This window comes from Lontra canadensis, unplaced genomic scaffold, assembly GCF_010015895.1.
Source record: "Lontra canadensis isolate GAN:19392208 unplaced genomic scaffold, GSC_riverotter_1.0 scaffold63, whole genome shotgun sequence".
NCBI classification, from domain to species: Eukaryota; Metazoa; Chordata; class Mammalia; order Carnivora; family Mustelidae; genus Lontra; species Lontra canadensis.
In genome coordinates, this window is record NW_022631057.1 from 909,970 (window position 1) to 927,288 (window position 17,319).

The 17,319-nt window shown below is 43.1% G+C and overlaps 1 protein-coding gene and 1 non-coding gene across 3 annotated transcripts in view; one reads left to right on the plus strand and one right to left on the minus strand.

Moving 5' to 3' along the window:
• The window catches only part of HHAT (hedgehog acyltransferase), a 320,626-nt gene that overhangs the window by 281,339 nt on the left and 21,968 nt on the right, over nt 1–17,319 (minus strand). For both annotated transcript variants that reach the window (XM_032878104.1, XM_032878103.1), the window contains exon 3: nt 12,756–12,823. In XM_032878104.1, the coding sequence (XP_032733995.1) occupies nt 12,756–12,823 (68 nt within the window). The remainder of the gene's footprint in view (nt 1–12,755; nt 12,824–17,319) is intronic.
• Nucleotides 5,517–5,634, plus strand: LOC116879887. Its single transcript, XR_004385121.1, has one exon. It is a non-coding gene; the product is annotated as a U5 spliceosomal RNA (small nuclear RNA).

A 17,319-nucleotide genomic window follows, 5' to 3' on the forward strand; every position in this document is an offset into this window, starting at 1 on the left:
TGGGTGAGAGGAGCATCTTTTGTTGTAATAAGGTGACTCTTGTTGGGCTCCTGGATGAGGGCTGCTCATCAGAAAGACCAAGCCAGGATTAGAGGTTTGGAATTTTCCACCCCGTGCCCCATTCCGGAAAAGGGAGACAGACTAGAAATCAAGTGAATGATCTTGCCTATGTGAGAAAGCCTCCATAAAAATCCCAGAAGTACCAGTTTCACAGAACTTCCAGATTGGTAAGCTCATGATGGTGCTGGGAGAGGGGTGCTCCTGGAAAGGTCATGGAAGCCCCCCACCCCTTCCCACAGACCTCACCTATGCACTTCTTCCATCTGAATGTTCACGTGGATCTTTTTTCACATCCTTCCGTAATAAACTCATTTCCCCCCAACCCTCCCATGAAGAATGACTAAAAACCCTGGATGTAATTATAAGACAAACATAAGAAGATTCTGAAAGATGGAAAGAAGAAAGCAGCCTGCCTAGGAAACTCAGGATTTGAGGAATGACATGAACAAAGTAAAATAACTCACAGATGGGATTCACAGTGGAGGTAGAGGACACAGGAAAGAAACATCAAACATTAGATAGGTCAACAGAAATTACAGAATCTGAGTAACAGAGAAAAATAGGCTGAGAAAATAAACAGAGCCTCAGGGTTCTGAGATACAACTATAAAAAATATAATGTGTATGTCACTGGAATCCTAGAAGGAAAGGGGTAAAAAATGTACGGCTGAAAAAAAATTAAGAAATAATGGCTACAAATTTCACAAATTTGACAAAAGGTATAAACTTACAGAGTTAAGATGCTGAATGAACTCAAATCAAATCAAATATACCAATTAAAAGAAAATGGCAGAAAGAATTTTTTAGGAAATGAGCCAAATCTACACCATCTGTAAAAATTTCACTTCAAATGTAACAATATGGGTAGGCTGAAAGTAAAAGGACAGAAAAGGATACACCAAACAAAAGAAAGCAGCAGCCAGTATATTAATATCAGACCAAGCGGACTTCCGGTGAAAGAAAACCAGGATCACTAAATTATGATAAAAGGGCCAATCCAACAAGGAAATGTGCCAACCCTAAATGTGTATGTACCAAAAAACAGAGCTGTAAAATCTGTGAAGAACTAGCCAAAAAGGAGAAACAGATATATCCACAAGACTTCAACACCCCTCTCTCTCAATAGTTGACAAAACTGCTAGTCAGAAAATCAAGAATACAAGAAAGCTTACCACCAACCAACAGGATCTAATCAACATTTATAGGACGTTCCATCCTACAGCATCAGAACACACATTCTTTTTAAGTACCCATGGAACATTCACTAAGATACATTATATCCTGAGCCATAAAACAACAAATTTAGAAGAATTTCATCATACAGAGTGTATTCTCTGACCACAATGGCATTAAATGAGAAATCAGTACCAAAAAGATAATGGGAAAATCCCCAAACACTTAGAAGTAAAGCAACATACTTCTAAATAACCTGTGAGTCAGAAAGGAAGTCTTGAGGGAAATAAAAAAATAGAACTGAATAAAAATGAAAGTACGATTTATCAAAACATGTAGGGTGCAGCTAATGCAAAGCTGGAAAAACATTCGTAACACTACGTATGTACATTAGAAAGAGTCAATGTCACAAAACTCTAAGGCACCACCTCAAGAAACTAGAAAATGAGCAAAATAAACTCAGAGTAAGTACAAAGAAGTAAATATAGATAAGAAACAGAAAAATAGAGAAAAATCAGTGGAACGAAAAGCCCGTTCTTTGTAAAAATCAAGTTCACAAATCTCTAGCAAATGGAGAAAGAATAAAAAACACAACCCAAATTACAGATAACAGGAATGAAACAGAATATCATCAGGCTCCACAGACATTAGTGAGGCTAATAAGGGATACTATGAACAACTCTATACACATAAATTTGACAACTTAGATAAAATGGACTAATTCCTTGAAAATTCCACAAACTACCAGAACTCACTCAATACAAAATACAAAAAAAAACCCAAAAATTGAATTCATGGCTTAACACTCCCTAAAAAGAAATCTCCAGTCCCAAGTAGTTTCACTGAAGAATTCTATGAGACGTCCGAAGACGTTCTCTTTAAGAGGGAAACACTAATTCATTTTATAAGTGATCACAAATGTGAACAAGTGAAATCTGAAGTTAAAAATACAAGACAACATATAACTGTTCAAAATCGGACAATACCAGAAAAAGAGAGAAGGGGAGGAAGGGAGAGATTACTAGAGTCCAATATCCCTCATGAACATAATCACAAAAATTCTCAACAGAATATTAACAAATGGAGTCCAGCAACGTAAAGAAAACATCATACACCACAACCAAGTGAGTTTATCCAAGGGACAGAAGGCTGGTTTGATATTGAAAAGTTAATCAAAGTAACCCACCATATTAACGTATTTTTTTTTAGGATTTTATTTGTTTGTCAGAGAGTGCGAGAACACACAAGCAGAGGGAGCAGCAGGCAGAGGGGGGAAACGGGCTCCCTGCTGAGCAAGGAGCCCAATGTGGCACTCGGTCTCAGGACCCTGAGATCAGGATCTGAGCCCAAGGCAGATGCTTAACCAACTAAGCCACCCGGGCACCCCATATTAACATATTCTTAATAAAGAAAATGCCTTGATCATATCAATTGATGCAGAAAAATTACCTGACAAATTCAATACTCATTCATAAAAACTCTCAAAAAATAGAGATAGGAACATCCTCAACCTGATAAAGAACATCTACAAAAAATATACAGAAACCTCACACTTAACGGTGAAGCCTGACTGGTTCAGAGTAAGAAAAAGACAAGGATATACACTCTCATCACTCTTATTCAACATAATGCTGGGAATCCTAGACAGTACAATAAGAAAATGCAAGTTATACAGATTGAAAATGAAGAAATAAAACTGTCCTGATTTGCAGATGACATGGTTGTCTTTGTAAAAAATCTCAACAAATCTATCAAAAAAGGGGGAAAAAATACTTCCTATAATAAATGAGTCTAGAAAAGTCATAGGATACAATATAATAGCCAATTATGCTTCTGTATACTAGCAGTTAACATGTGGAAATTGAAATTAAAACTGTAAGACCATTTATTACTGCTCAAAAAATAAATACTTAGGGGTGTGTAGCTGTCTCAGTTGGTAGAGAAAACAAGTCTTAATCTTCGAGTCCCACACGTGGCATAGAGTTTACTTAAAATAAAAATAAATTTAAGCGTTAAGAAAAATAAAATAGAAAACTTAGGTATAAATCTAACAAAACGTTTATGAAATCTGTATGCTAAAAACTACAAAACACTAATGAAATAAATAAAGAGGTAAATAGAAAGATCTCCTGCCTTCGTGAGCTAGAATATTCAACATAGTAAAAACATCAATTTCCCCCACATTGATCTAACAATTTAATACAATTCCTATCAAAATACCAGCAAAATGTTCTGTAGATAATAGAAAAGCTTGTTCTAAAACATACAGGGAAAAGCCAAGGAATCTGAAAAAGAATAAAATTAGAAAAATTACTTACCAGTAATCAAGAGAATATAGCATTCGTGGAAAGAGCGATATACAGATCAATGGAACAGAAATGAGAACCCAGAAATAGAGCCATATAAGTCTGGCCAACTGATTTTTGACAAAGGTACAAAAACAATTCAATTGAGGAAAAATATTCTTTTCAGTAAATGGTGCTGTACCAACTGGACATCCATAGCAAAAAATATAATAAATAAACCTTCACCTAAGTAATATAAAATTAACTCAGGGCACCGGCTGACTCACTCAGTAGAGTGTGTGATCTTGATCTTAGGGTTGTAAATTCAAACCCCAAATTAGGTGTAGAGATTACTTAAAAATAAATTTTTTTTAAAGATTTTATTTATTTATTGGACAGACAGAGATCATAAGGAGGCAGAGAGGCAGGCAGAGAGAGAAAGTAGGCTACCTGCTGAGCAGGGAGCCCAACGCGGAGCTCGATCCCAGGACCCTGAGATCACAACCCAAGCCAAAGGCAGAGGTGCTCCAAAAATAAAATCTTTAAAACAGTTAAATCAAAATGGATCACGGACTTAGACGTAAAATGCAAAACTATGAAAGTCTGGGGGGAAAAATGAAAAATCCTTGGGCCATACAACCAGACCAAGAGTTCTTAAAAATAATCCATAAGAGGGAAAAAAAATCAATAAACTGACTTTCTGTGAAAGATCCTAAGAGGATGAAAAGAAAGTTACTGACCAAAAAAAAAAAAAAAAAAAATTTGCAAATCACCTGACAAAGGACTATATAACTAGACTATACAAAGAACTCTCTAAACTTAACAGTAAAAACTAAAAAAATCCAGGGAGAAAACTAGCAAATGACATGAACAGTATTTCACCAAACAGAATATTCAGATGACCAATAAGTGCATGAAATGATGTTCAACATCACTGTCAGGGAAATGTAAATTAAATCAGGAGATACCACTGCATATCTATCAGAAAAGCTAAAATCTGAGTATTGATAATACCAGATGCTGGCAAGTATGCAGACAAACTAAGCATCTCGTGCATTGCTAATAGGATCTCAGAACCATTCTGAAAAGAGTTTGGACAGCTCTCCGCAAAATTAAACATACACTTATCATACAATCCAGGAATCAAACTCCTGGGTATTTATCCTTCAGAAATGAAAACTTATGTCCACACAAAAACCTGTAAACAGGTATTTGTATCAGATGTATTCCTAACAGCCAAAAACTAGAAACAACCAAAATGCCCTTCAACAACGGAACGGTCTAACAGGCTGTGGTCCATCTGTGTCGTGGACACTGCAATGAAAAGCAATGAACTACTGATACACACAACTCGGGCAGATCTCAAGGGCATTATGCTGAGTGGGGAAGAAAAACCAAAAAAGCCAGTCTCAAAAGGTTACATATTGTATGATTCCATTTGTATAACATTCTCCAAATGACAAAATTATGAGATGAACACCATGGAGTGGCTTCCAAGGGTTAGGGACAGGGAAAGCAGGATAGGTGTGTCTAGAAAGCAGCGGCAAGAAGGAGCTCTTGTGGTTCTGTATCTTGCTTGTGTTGGTGGCTAGGGGATAGCAAAGGAAAGGAATGGGACTGTACTCCCAAGTCCCAACATACAGAAGGGATAAAACTGGAATTTCCGTGGTTGAACCAGGATAGGGTAGAGAAACAGACTTCTGCTTCGCCCCCTAATGGTGGCTCCAGAAGCAGCCGTGAATACAAAGGTATTTGAAGACTCTGAAAGTGGATGACTCAAACTTCTCATTTGCATACCCATAGTACACTGCATAGAATAGTCTTTTAAATTTGAAAAGATTGTATTTCTTCCAATTGAACATTTCTGACTATGAGAAGTTTACTTACAGAATTTCCTGTGTAAACTAAGTAGGGAACAGCGCTCATGGATAACAAGCCACCATCAGTGACCTAGGAGTTGCAGTTACAGGAGTACTGAGATGGGGGGTCTTATAAACTTATGCTCTGGTTTCTCTTCAGATCGCATAAATCTTTCGCCTTTTACTAAAGATTTCCGTGGAGAGAAACAATTCTGAGCCTTTGGCCAATTTTTTGAGGCCTTGTTTTTCCACAAGGCTATATTAGCTGTTTTAATGTAAGATCTAAGTTAAAGAATTTCTGCTCTCATGTGCTATGAACAATTATGCTATTAGAAGCAGTTATGCTATACAATTGTGCTTCTTAGAAAGATTTGTGACAGTCTGATGCTATTGCTGGCATCTTCCATGGTGTCTCTGAGACTACATCTCAAGGCCTTGCATCCCACCACAGAATTGAAGGGTTTTGGGTTGCCTCATGCCAAATAGCTCAGAATCCCCGTCTATGTATTTTGTTGGGCTCATTAGGCTGGTTTCTACTGCTTGCCTAATTAATGTATGCAAGGTAGATTTGGTCTGATACTTGCTTTCATGAAACCTGGGAGTAAAATGATTATAAACTAACTAGCCCTCAACCCCTAGAACAGCATCCTCACATCTTCTTCCATCGGCCCAGTGATCACACACAGAAACACTGTTAAATGTAATGCCAAGGGCCTATTTTTCAGGCAGGACACACAAATAAGGCCAGTTGTCCTGGTTGTATACAACTGGTATTCTCTTTGGCTTAACTGATGCTTCTCCCCTTTGTTAAAGGCATAGTGCATCATCTATGTCAGCCTGGAATTCTCAGAGGAAAGAAACCACCCATTACTTTCCTGACCCCCTAGCACTTGGTACCCAGCAGTCTGGGCCGCAAAGCAGTGGGTGAGCCAACAGTCACCTGTAAACTCACTGGTTTGTGGCTGAGAAACGTCTCACTCCAAACCTATATCCCCACAAGATGTGACTCAGCATTCATGGGGAACACCCACCCTTCTCTCTACGCATCCCTCTCCTCTCCTCTCTCTCTCTCTCTCTCTCTCTCTCTCTCTCTCTCACACACACACACACACACACACACACACACACACACACACACAAGATCTATTAACTTTGCAGACCTCCAACTCTTGGTTCTAACTTCACCTTATTTCCCCTGGCTTTTTCCAGTGCTTTTGTAATGAAATAATATTTTCTATGAACTAGTAAATATTAGAGAGAGGAGGGCAGAGCCAGGGACTCGATGGCTAAGAGCTAATAAGCCAATCTGATGTGTACCCATTGCCACTGCAGATCCTGTTTTTCCAGAAGGCAGAGAATGACACCCATTTCTCTCCTCCACAGGAAATCACTACCACATCCTTTTTCTCCTGTCTCACTGCAGAGCTTTCCACACCTCAAGAAGAAAATCCAGCAGGGATGAGACTAGGTAAGAGTGTACTGACAGGCAAGGAGCAAGAGTTCTTCATGTTAACAAGAGGGAATCACGCCCAGCGTGTGCTCAGGAGCCTTCCTTCCATCACCAGCCTGCAGTCTCTTGGCCCTTCCGTGGAGATTCTTTAGCCCACACTCTCTCTGCCTGGAGAGGCTGGCAGAGGGCACAAGAATCAGCCTCTGCTGGGCAGCCCCTCTGTGAAGGGGCAAAGCTGCATAAAATCCAATTTTCTGTTAATAAGGAAAGGCTGAAAGTTCTCATGCACAGCCAAACTGCTTATTAATCTGCTCCCATCACACGGAGGGAAGCAGAGATATAATAAGAACACTGGAATCCTCTCAGAGGGGCTACGGCTTAAAGAAAAGGAGGCAAAGCCTAAACCCTCTAAACGTGCCAGAATGCAGACACATGCAACAAAGCCAGTGTTGCTGAGGCACCATGTTCCTTTACCACAAGCCCCCAGTGAGACAGGCATGTTTACCCTGATCCAACAAACACTACTACTGGACGCTGTCAGGCAGGGGAGGCAGAGAGGAGAGGGCCTCTGAGATCTCAAACAGGGAACTGTTAGATAACAGAGGTTCAGGAGCGAGTCCTGGGAAAGGAACTCCTAGGAGAGACTCTAATGCCAACCAGAGGTTGGAGCAAGGGGCGAAGAGTCAGGGAAGGTTCCCTGGGGGCTGTTCCCCGAGCTGACGGGCATGCACACCAGTCTGCGGGAACTGTTATGTGCAGGAAACATCGAGGCGCCTTCAGGGGATGTTACTTAGCAGCAAAGGGTGACCGGATGGATCTGAGGTGCTGACACAAGGTAGGGTCAGCGGACAAATGGGGCTGAATGTCAGCTAGGGAGTCTGCACTTTATACTCTAATAAACGGGGAGCACGAATGGCTTCTGAGTAACATGATGAGACATGAAGTCCAGGGGTGCACAAATCTGGAATCTGCTAGGGCGGGGGTGCAGAAGAGACTAGGTAAGGGGAGGTGCAGCGTGGGCAAGGCAGGAAAATCACGAGGGTCCTGAAAGAGGCCCCAGAAGAAACGACAATGGCCTGACTCCCTTCAGTAACTGTTCACAGCCTTCTGAATAAAGTCCAGACTCCACTCCTGGTGCCCAGAAGCCCTGGTGGTCAGCCTCGATCTCGTGCCGTCCGCCCCGCTACACCTAGCCTCCCAGCCCAGCTATTCTCGCTCTCTCTCATCCAGGGCCAAAAGCATGCTATGCTCTTCACGCATCTTCCCCACGGTCTCCCTAGCCCTCGGCTGGAATTGCCATGAGTCCAAATCACATGCCCCTTCAGCTTCTGCACATCCACAGAGGACTGCGTCACCCGCCCCAGGGTCCAACCATCAGCTTCCCCCAAATCCAGAGCCCAGGGAGGAGAGAGACTGGGCCCAGAATGTCCCAGACTCCCAGCACCAAGCCCATCCCCTGGAGGCCTCTTACACAGGAGGTGCTCAAGGAATATTTATTCAGTGAATCAAACAGAGCTTGGTTTTTTGTTTTTTTTTTAAAGTATTGAAACACGGAGCAATTTAAAAATGAGCTGAATCTTAAAAATCTGTACTGGCGAAACTTGAGTGCTAGAAAACTGTCTGTACTTTAGAAAAGTACCTCTTTTCTCTTCACATTCAAAGACTTAAGCGATCAAGCTTCCCTTCTCTGATCTTGTCTTTTCTTCCTCATCGTTCTGACAGGCACTGAAAATTCCTCTCTGACTCTACTTCTGAAAGAATGTCTTTTCTATAAGGATCCCTCCATTTCAGAACCTGCCGCAGGAGGGAGTGTCCTCAGGAAAGGAGGAGGAGTTGATTACATGTAAAATTTTTCAGAATACATTAGGCTTTTGTAAGCTCCCTTCAGTAGCAATCCCCATCTAGATTTAAATGCTTCTCTGTAGAATATTACCTGCTTGCCAGAAAAGGGGAATCAGTGAATCTTAGCTCTGAAACAAGGATGTTTTCCACGAGGGAAAAAGCAGAACTACCCCCATGAAAACACACCTTGGGCGCCCGTTCTGCCCCAGTCACACACAGCCTGGGTGCTCTCCATCCAGCATCTCCATCCCACAGCCTCCCCTTCCCATGTTCCGGGTAATAAAACTGAGGCTCAGAGGAAGTAAAGTATTTTCCAAAACCCAGTAAACTGCATTGTGAACTCAAGTCCATCTAACTCCAAACCCGTGCTCTTTCCGTTATGCCAACTACCTTGTATCAGAAATAATAAAAGGGAAAAAATTCACAACACTACAGCCCAACATAGAGCTTCATTTGTATCCATGTGATTCTGACCCTGTCTGGAAGCAAGTTTACCACATCGAGCAAGGCAGACAAGCAATAAAGTTCCCTTTATTGATTGGGACCACGAGCCAAAAAAACTAACATGGGAAAAAGACAAGGGGACCACCAAACACCAAGACAGAGAATGGCCAGAACTGGAAAGGGACCAGACAGGACCCACCCCTGGCCACCCACAGGTTCCCAGCTCGCACCCACTCCAGGGAGCCACCAGAGCCACAGGAAGGGGCCCTTCCAAGCCAGGGAGAGCAGACACTGCCAAGGAGGGTGCGAAGGTCCCAGCGTACAGAATGGAAGCAGTCGGTGACAGCGGCCCCACACAAGCCCCCCCCACCACATCTGGCGTCTCAGCAAGTGCCATCAGCTTTATGCCAAAGAAATTACCAGGCCCAGAGGCATTCCTGATGTGGGCTATAACCCTCCACTCTAACATCATCAAAAGTTGGAGGGCTGTGGTCATCCCCACAAGCCCTTCCCTACCCTCGAGCGAAGCTTCACCTCGATCAGCATGTCCCTAATACCTCCTTCCCTTTCCCAATCACAGCGAGCCCCTCCAGAACAACTCCTCTACTGGTGACCTTGCCAAATCCTATGACTCTGTGGAGCTCGGGGGTCTGGAGCAGTTTGTGGAAGCCTGTGCCATGGTGGTCTCTCCCTGCTCTGACTATAGACACCATCCCACGCAGTTTACCTACACCTCTCTCTAGATGCAGGTAGTACAGATGTATTTTTCTCCAGTGTTACAACTTGGCACAGTGGTACTCACTCTTTCCTACAGTTACCGCCAACCAAATACTCACCTCTTCTATTCTAGGCACTAATGATACCAGATTGATTCAATCCCAGCCCCATCCTCATGGCACTGAGTCTAATGGGGGACAGATCACATAAAATACAACTGGACAAACATATTTCTCATTACAGGGCACGAGACAATTCAAAGCACTATAGCACATCACCCTATTCTCTTCATATCACTTAGCTCCATCTGTAGCTGTCAGGTTTGTTCATTTACTTACCTGCGATCTGTCCCCATTAAGAGACAGTGGGACAGGAATCTTGTCTGTCTGGTTCACTGTTGTGTCCAGAAACATACTCATTAAAAGTAGTGTGTGTGGAAGGGGATAAAGAAGAGAGGCAGGGAAGTGTCAGGAATGATGAGCACTAAACCCAACACAGAGGTCCAAGCAATGCTTCTGCAACTGGCTCAGACGTAAAGAGGGAATATGGACCAGAAAGGGAAGGGGAGAGAAAAAATCCAGAAGAGGACACAGGCCGAGCAAAAGAAACGGCAAGTCAGAAATGGCAGAGGCTGTTGGGGGAGAGCCCCTGAACAGTGACATGGACCAGCTGTTCTCAAAGACACCTGTCGATGCCGGGAGACATTTTTGATTGTCATGACTTGGGTCAGTAGTTGCTGCCAGCACACACTAGGCAGAGCCCAGGGGGGCTGCTAAATGTCCTACAAGGTACACAACAGCTCCCCGACAACAGAGAATTATCTGGTCTAAAATGTCAGTAGTCCTGAGTTTGGCAACTGTAACATTTAAGGCATGGACTGGGCAGAGAACATTAAAGCTTTCTTTCTAAAGTTCACAATTTCTACTCTCACCAAGTATGTTCTTTTGATTAGAATTTAGAGCCGTATAGCATTTGCTTACCACCTCCCATAACCTTGAAGAAAGGAAATATACATCAAGGAGTGTCCAGAACCTGTCAGGCCTCTGTACTAGCTGAAATGAGACTCTCAGCAGGTATCTGTGAACTCCCTCGTGCTGCACTTGGCCTGGGTCTGTTCTATGATCTTCATCAAGGATATAGTATCAATTGCCCTCACCTACTGACTATCCACCAAGACTCCTCATTTTCCCTCTAAACTCTAAGACTCCAAACTACCCACCCCATTTGCAAGGGATGAGATGTAGAAAGATGAGGACAAGAGGTACTCAACAGCACCAGATCGATGGATGGATGGGCAGACAAACAGAGGCGTGAACAGAGATTTTTCAGAATGGAAAGGACTGAGTCTGTAGAGCTCCAAGGGCATGTATCTGTGCTTTACACACTTTTCCATGAAGGCAGGATTGTCCTGAATGTTGACACCCCCGGCCCCATGCCCTGTTATGAAGAGTGGAGGAGAGGCGGGGTCTTTGCTTAGCAAAGGTCATTTCCCTAGGAATCTACAGCCTTGGCAGGGAGTCAAGCAGCTGGACTTTGAAGGAGTGGTGACAGGAGCTGGGAAGTCAGCAAAGACAAAGCCCCTTTGTCTGGAAGTAGCACACACAGCAGGATGGAGCCTGCCCCTTGACAATGAAATCTGCAGCAGCTCCAGAACTCGCTGGGGCCTGACCCTCTGTTCAGCTGCCTGTCCTGCCTTGCAATGGCTTCTATTCTCAAGAGCTAGAAGTCTCTTAGTCTAAAATGGGTTTGTTTATTTTTGCTCCTGGCAAACAGTTCAGTATTGTGTGAAATGCTTGAATTTTAACTATAAGAGGGAAGAGAGAGGAAGAGAGAGAGAGAGACAGACAGACAGAGAGATCACCATTTTTTTTCCTGTTGTAAGAGATCCAATAGTGGGGGTGCCTGGGTGGCTCAGTGGGTTAAAGCCTCTGCCTTAGGCTCAGGTCATGATCCCAGGGTCCTGGGATTGAGCCCTGCATCAGGCTCTCTGCTCAGCAGGGAGCTTGCTTCCCTTCATCGATCTCTGCCTGCCTCTCTGCCTACTTGTGATCTCTGCCTGTCAAATAAATAAATAAAATCTTAAAAAAAAAAAAAAAGAGAGAGAGATCCAATAGTGAAACATTTCTGAAGAGTAGATCTTAGACACTCACAGGGGCTATCTCCTGCTACATCTCAAATTCTACCATGACAGAAGTTTCCCAGATTTCCTCATCTCTGAAGTGGATGCAATACCATCCACCTTACAGTCTTACTAATATCCTAAAAAGGCTTATTTAAATCAGAAATATTTACAGATGGATGCAATGAATGAAAACTCAATAGCATCCAACTTCTCAGGAAAACTTCTGGTGGACAGAACAGCAAAAGCCGGGAATGGCACCCACTGCAGGGCAGGAGTTCTTCCCAGTCCCACACGATCATGGGCCTTCCGTCTAATACGGCGGCTCCACACAGAGCCAGAGCTGGAAAGAAGGGACAGTTTACCGTAGAACGTCAAAATGGAAATTGAAGTAAATTTGCTGCAATTCTAAGCAAGACCAGCAACTCTCACAGTAGAAAAATATCAGTATAGGCAGTGCCCAGTTAGTAAATGAATGGTTTTCCAAAAGCTCATTTGTAAGTTGCATGTTTGAAACTTGGAATGAAAGCATTATTTTATGTCCCAAGCCAGCCCACAAACACTGGTTGAACTTAAAATACTTCTGGCACACCACATACTTAGAGCGAAAACAGTAAAAAGCAATGTTTTTATATCACTTTAAAAATCTATCAAAATAAAAAAATTAAAATTAAAATAAATAAAAATCTATCAAAATTGCTTAGAAAAATAAATACACAGCTCATCACTAGCCAAATACAATAGTAATACAAAATATTGAAACCAGGTTTGAAAACTGAGAAGCTTTAACATTTATCCACCGAGTACCTTCTTTAATCCTCCAAATAAAGTGCCAATCTCCAGGGCAAACTGCCGGTCCAGCTCCTCTTCATGTTCTGACAAGAAAAACAGTGTTTCATTAGTCAGTTTTATTTAAAACTGGGTTGGTTTAAAAGGAGAGGCACTAAGAGAAATTGGAATATGTTCTGGAAAAGCTGTCTATGGACTGAGCTACAGACATGGAGACATGTCAGACTCCTTGACCTTCTGCTCTAGTTTCCTGTGACCTAAGTTCCTGGAAATACAGAGTGGGGCTGATGGAAATGTCCCCTTCAACTTGTAATAAAGGTTACAAATGGAGAGGGATCAAGACACAAAGCTTCCAGCACCAGGAACCAAAGGTGGAATTAGTGCAAATGCCTCACCTCTATAGCTGGTGAAAAATTATTCTAAACAGATCACACCACAAAATGACAGTGATCATAGCCCCATGATATGCACATAATGCTAATGAGATTATAAAATGAAATCCTATAATAGTAATAAGTATACAATTGGTTTAAAACAAAAAGTATTAACAAAATATTCATTCAAATACTTGCTAAGGGTGTGCAATAACCAGGCACACACTGTGATATACCAGGAATTAAACAAAACAAGATTGGCATGACCTTTGCCTGGGACTCCTGGTACCCCAGGGAAGAGAGACGAACCAATAATGATAAATTGCAATAGTGCTGATGCATGCCATGTAAGGAAGGAGGAGAGCTGAAGTGCCTGTGCGATGTCCCCTGAGCAGCCCAAGGGGAATGGATGGAGCTCAAGAGTACACTGAACTGGAGATGAAGCGTGGGGCGTCTTCAGCATAAGGGTAGCGATGCAGCCACCAGAATGTCTGAGCTCACCCTAAAAGGCACAGGGTGCACAAACAAGGGAAAACCAATCCTTATCAGACCAACAAACCTACAAAAACCACAGAAGAAACAAAAAGGAACTACCCAGAAAGATGGCAGGAAAACCAGGAGAGTGTGCCGTCATTAAAGGATGCTGGTTTCACAGTGGGATCCAGGGACAGAATCACACACTAGAGGAGCCCCAGCATCCAACCATGGGCAACACTGCCCTGGGAACAACAGGAAAGGGTGGGGTGGTGAGCACCAGCCCAGGGCTCCACATGGCCCAGCTCCAGGACAGAGTCCCACTGCATCCCATGGGGTGCATGGGGCGCTGTGGAGGTGTGGGATTACAGTCGGGCTCTGGTTCTTTCTGTTACAGTGGCACGCAGGTCACATTGTGTGCTCAACTGTGCACAGACTCAAGTTCCAGGGAAGAGCCCACAAACAAAGGGCAAACTACTGCAATCCAACAATCCTCTTGCCTCTTCTGTTTCGGCTTCACGAAAAGCAACCGCCAGAAACATCAGAATTGTGCAGAACTGAAACGAGGCAGAAACGTGTTTGGATGGTTTTGTTTTTGTTTTTTGCTTCTTTTTTTAAAAGAGTACGTTCAGATTCAGAAGCAGTGAAATTTACATGCGAAAGCACCAGACTTCCTGAAACTAGAACGCAGCTCCCTCTAGTGGGAAAAAGGAATCCTACACAGGAGAATAATGACACCCTATCTGGTGCCCGCAACTGAAATAAAGGCACAATTTTAAAAAGTAAAAAAAGACGAAATTAATTTTAGTATCTTTTATTTCCACACAGAATCAGTATTAAACAATTGCCTATCAGTCATTTTACATCCCTTTTTCTTACTAATTCTTCAAAATCCAATATACATGCTATCCTTATAGCCCATCTCAATTTGAAGAGGCTACATTTTAAGTGCTGGGACAGCTAATGACTACAGTATTAGACAGCATGGCCAAAACCAAAAATCTTCTCTCAGGTTTGGAGAATTTTTACAACTCCCTCGGTCTGATTTCTTGACACCAACTGCTATACAACATCCATTCCTCTTTGGAATTCACGGTCCTGGGTCTTAAGTTAGCTGAAAATGCGTGGCTACAGAATCTGGTTGCTATAGGAGAACGGCAGCTGAGAACATGTAGTGGGAAATCTTTCCCCAAAGAGCTTCGGCCCTCAGAATTTCCCTGCTGTGACCTTTCATTAGAGAGCCCATATTCTCACTCAGAGCAAGAGTTTTCATCGTAGCTCACACACACTCAAGCAAAAGGACCCTGCAAATGGAGAGAAGCCTTCTTTGCCTGAGCAATTTTCTCCACACCACACAGGCCTGACTGTTGGGCAAAGCGATTTTCTTCAAGGTACCCTGGTTTTATTTCCCAAAATTCAGCGCTCCACAAAACTGCTTCAGAGCACAGAAATGAAGCAATTTCTGTTGATGAGCCCTCATTACTAAATCAACTGTTGATTCTCCCCACTCCAACCACCACCCAACAAGAGGATACATCAAAGCCCCATTCTACCTACTGAGTGAGAGGATTTGCATTTTAATCGATGCCAATGAGCTGTGGTGGTAAACCATTTACTTGGAAGTGCTAACTAACCTACCCCTTTCACCCTCAACATTTTGATAGGAAACCATTTCTGGGGTGGGGTGGGGGTAATTAGAGGGCAATAATCGGGAAGGGGAGGAAACACACACACACACCCTTGTCTGACACAAGCCACTGCCAAGGACTAGCACACCCAATCATGGCTTAACATGTCCTGCTGTTTCTATGCATTTGAAAAATTCTAATCAGCTCCTACTGATTCTTTATTTCTCTAGGAAGCCGCCGGGTATGGCAGACTGTGGCAGTAAATGAGTAGAGAAAGGGAGCAGAAAAGATGGGCTTCTCCAGATAAGAGAATTTAACGATAACCAGCTCTCACAAATTCATATAAAAGGTCATATAGAAGGATGAGAAGGTGCTGGTTTTCCCATGATAACTCTTGAGAAGTGGATCCCCGCCCCCCAATTCCCATAAGGGAATGAAAAGTTGATGTAGCAATAGCCCAAGCAAAAGCAAATCATATATGTAAACAGGATACAAAGTGACATACAACATAAAAGGCCTTCAGATTTCCCTAATAAGGCTGCTCATCTATTACTCATCAGTGGGAATTCTGGGGTCTATCACTGCGATCCACCAGGTACACGATCTGCATGGGAGTCCTTAGGGCTCCAGACTGAGATGGAAACTTTCCAGCAAAGAGGAAACCATAAGCTCTGGGCATATTCTTTTGTGTTTGACAGAACGGCAGGGAGCACTAGCTGGAAGAGTAAGGAGCTGTGGAGTCTAATACGGAGGGTTGCTTTCACATGCCCTCAGCTCAGGCCCTGTCCCAGGTCACTGTTCACTGTGACAAGTTTACTACTGGTGTGAAGAAAATCGACTAAGGGTGGGGAGCCTGGGTGGCTCAGTCAGTGATGTGTCCGCCTTCTGCTCAGGTCATGATCCTACGGTTCTGGGATCAAGCCCTCCATCAGCGGGAAGCCTGCTTCTCTCTCTACCCCACTGCCTCGCGTGCTTGCTCGATCTCTCGCTCGCTCTCTCAAATAAGTAAAATCTTAAAAAAAAAAAAAAAAAAAAAGTCAACCAACACTCTCCCACCTTGAGGGCCAGTGTCCACATAGGAGAAGAAGGCCCACGTAGCCTGAGAGGAAGGAGTGGGCCAGCAAGCTTGGATTCCCAGTAGGAAAGCCGGAGCTCTAACGTTTCCTAGGACCCGGGCCACAGGTGACCAGGGAACAGGGTGAGCCATAACATGAAGCCCTGCCTAACAGATCCCTCGGAGCCTGAGTATGACACACACTTTCCATGCTGGCCATCAAGCCAGACTGCCCAGTCCTTGGCTCCTGCGGGAGCTATGCCCTTGGGACCTTTCACGAAAGACCTGTTAACTGAAGGGCCCCTGGCGGCCCCTCCCATAGTTCCAAGGGCAAGGCCACCTGTTCAAAGACAGGACCAGGGGTAGCCTCCATTCCCCCCAACCCAATGCTGCCCACCCTGAACTGGGCCCTCCAGAGTTGCCAGCTGTCTTGCAACCAAATTCTCTAGTCACAAAATCAAGTGGGAAAAGTTACCTCTTGTTTACAAAGCCCGCCCCTCATGAGAGGTTAGTGTGTTATGAACACAAAGAAGAATCTAAACGCACTGTTGTCTCCTTTCCTTATAAACAGAGAATAATGGTAAGTGACAACAACAGGGGCGTTTAGGAACAAACAGAAGGTAGAAGGTGAAAATGTTCAACTACAATTGTACTCCACTTTCAGAACACCTACTATATAAACACAGAAATTGGACGTGGCAATTCAAATAAATCATTTGTTCGCAGTTGCTTAAATATCGGGGCTTCCTGGTGCTACAGAGTTTATTTAGAGAAACATTTAACCCTGCTCACTCAAGATTTTTAAAAATGAAAATAAAGGGTCTGTGAAATGGAAATGCAAATTTGTGGAAAAATACCACTCCGTTTATAAAAATGTCCCCAATATGCAAGTTTTCAGGAAGAAAGCCAGGGCATAAAACTTGAACCTGGGCTCTGGAAAAGCCAAAAGGATCTAGCATGGCCTACTGTTCAATGGAGAGTAATTGTCACCAAAAAAAAAAAAAAAAAAAAAAAAAAAAAAAGTAGAATTTATAAATAAACCCAAGAAAATT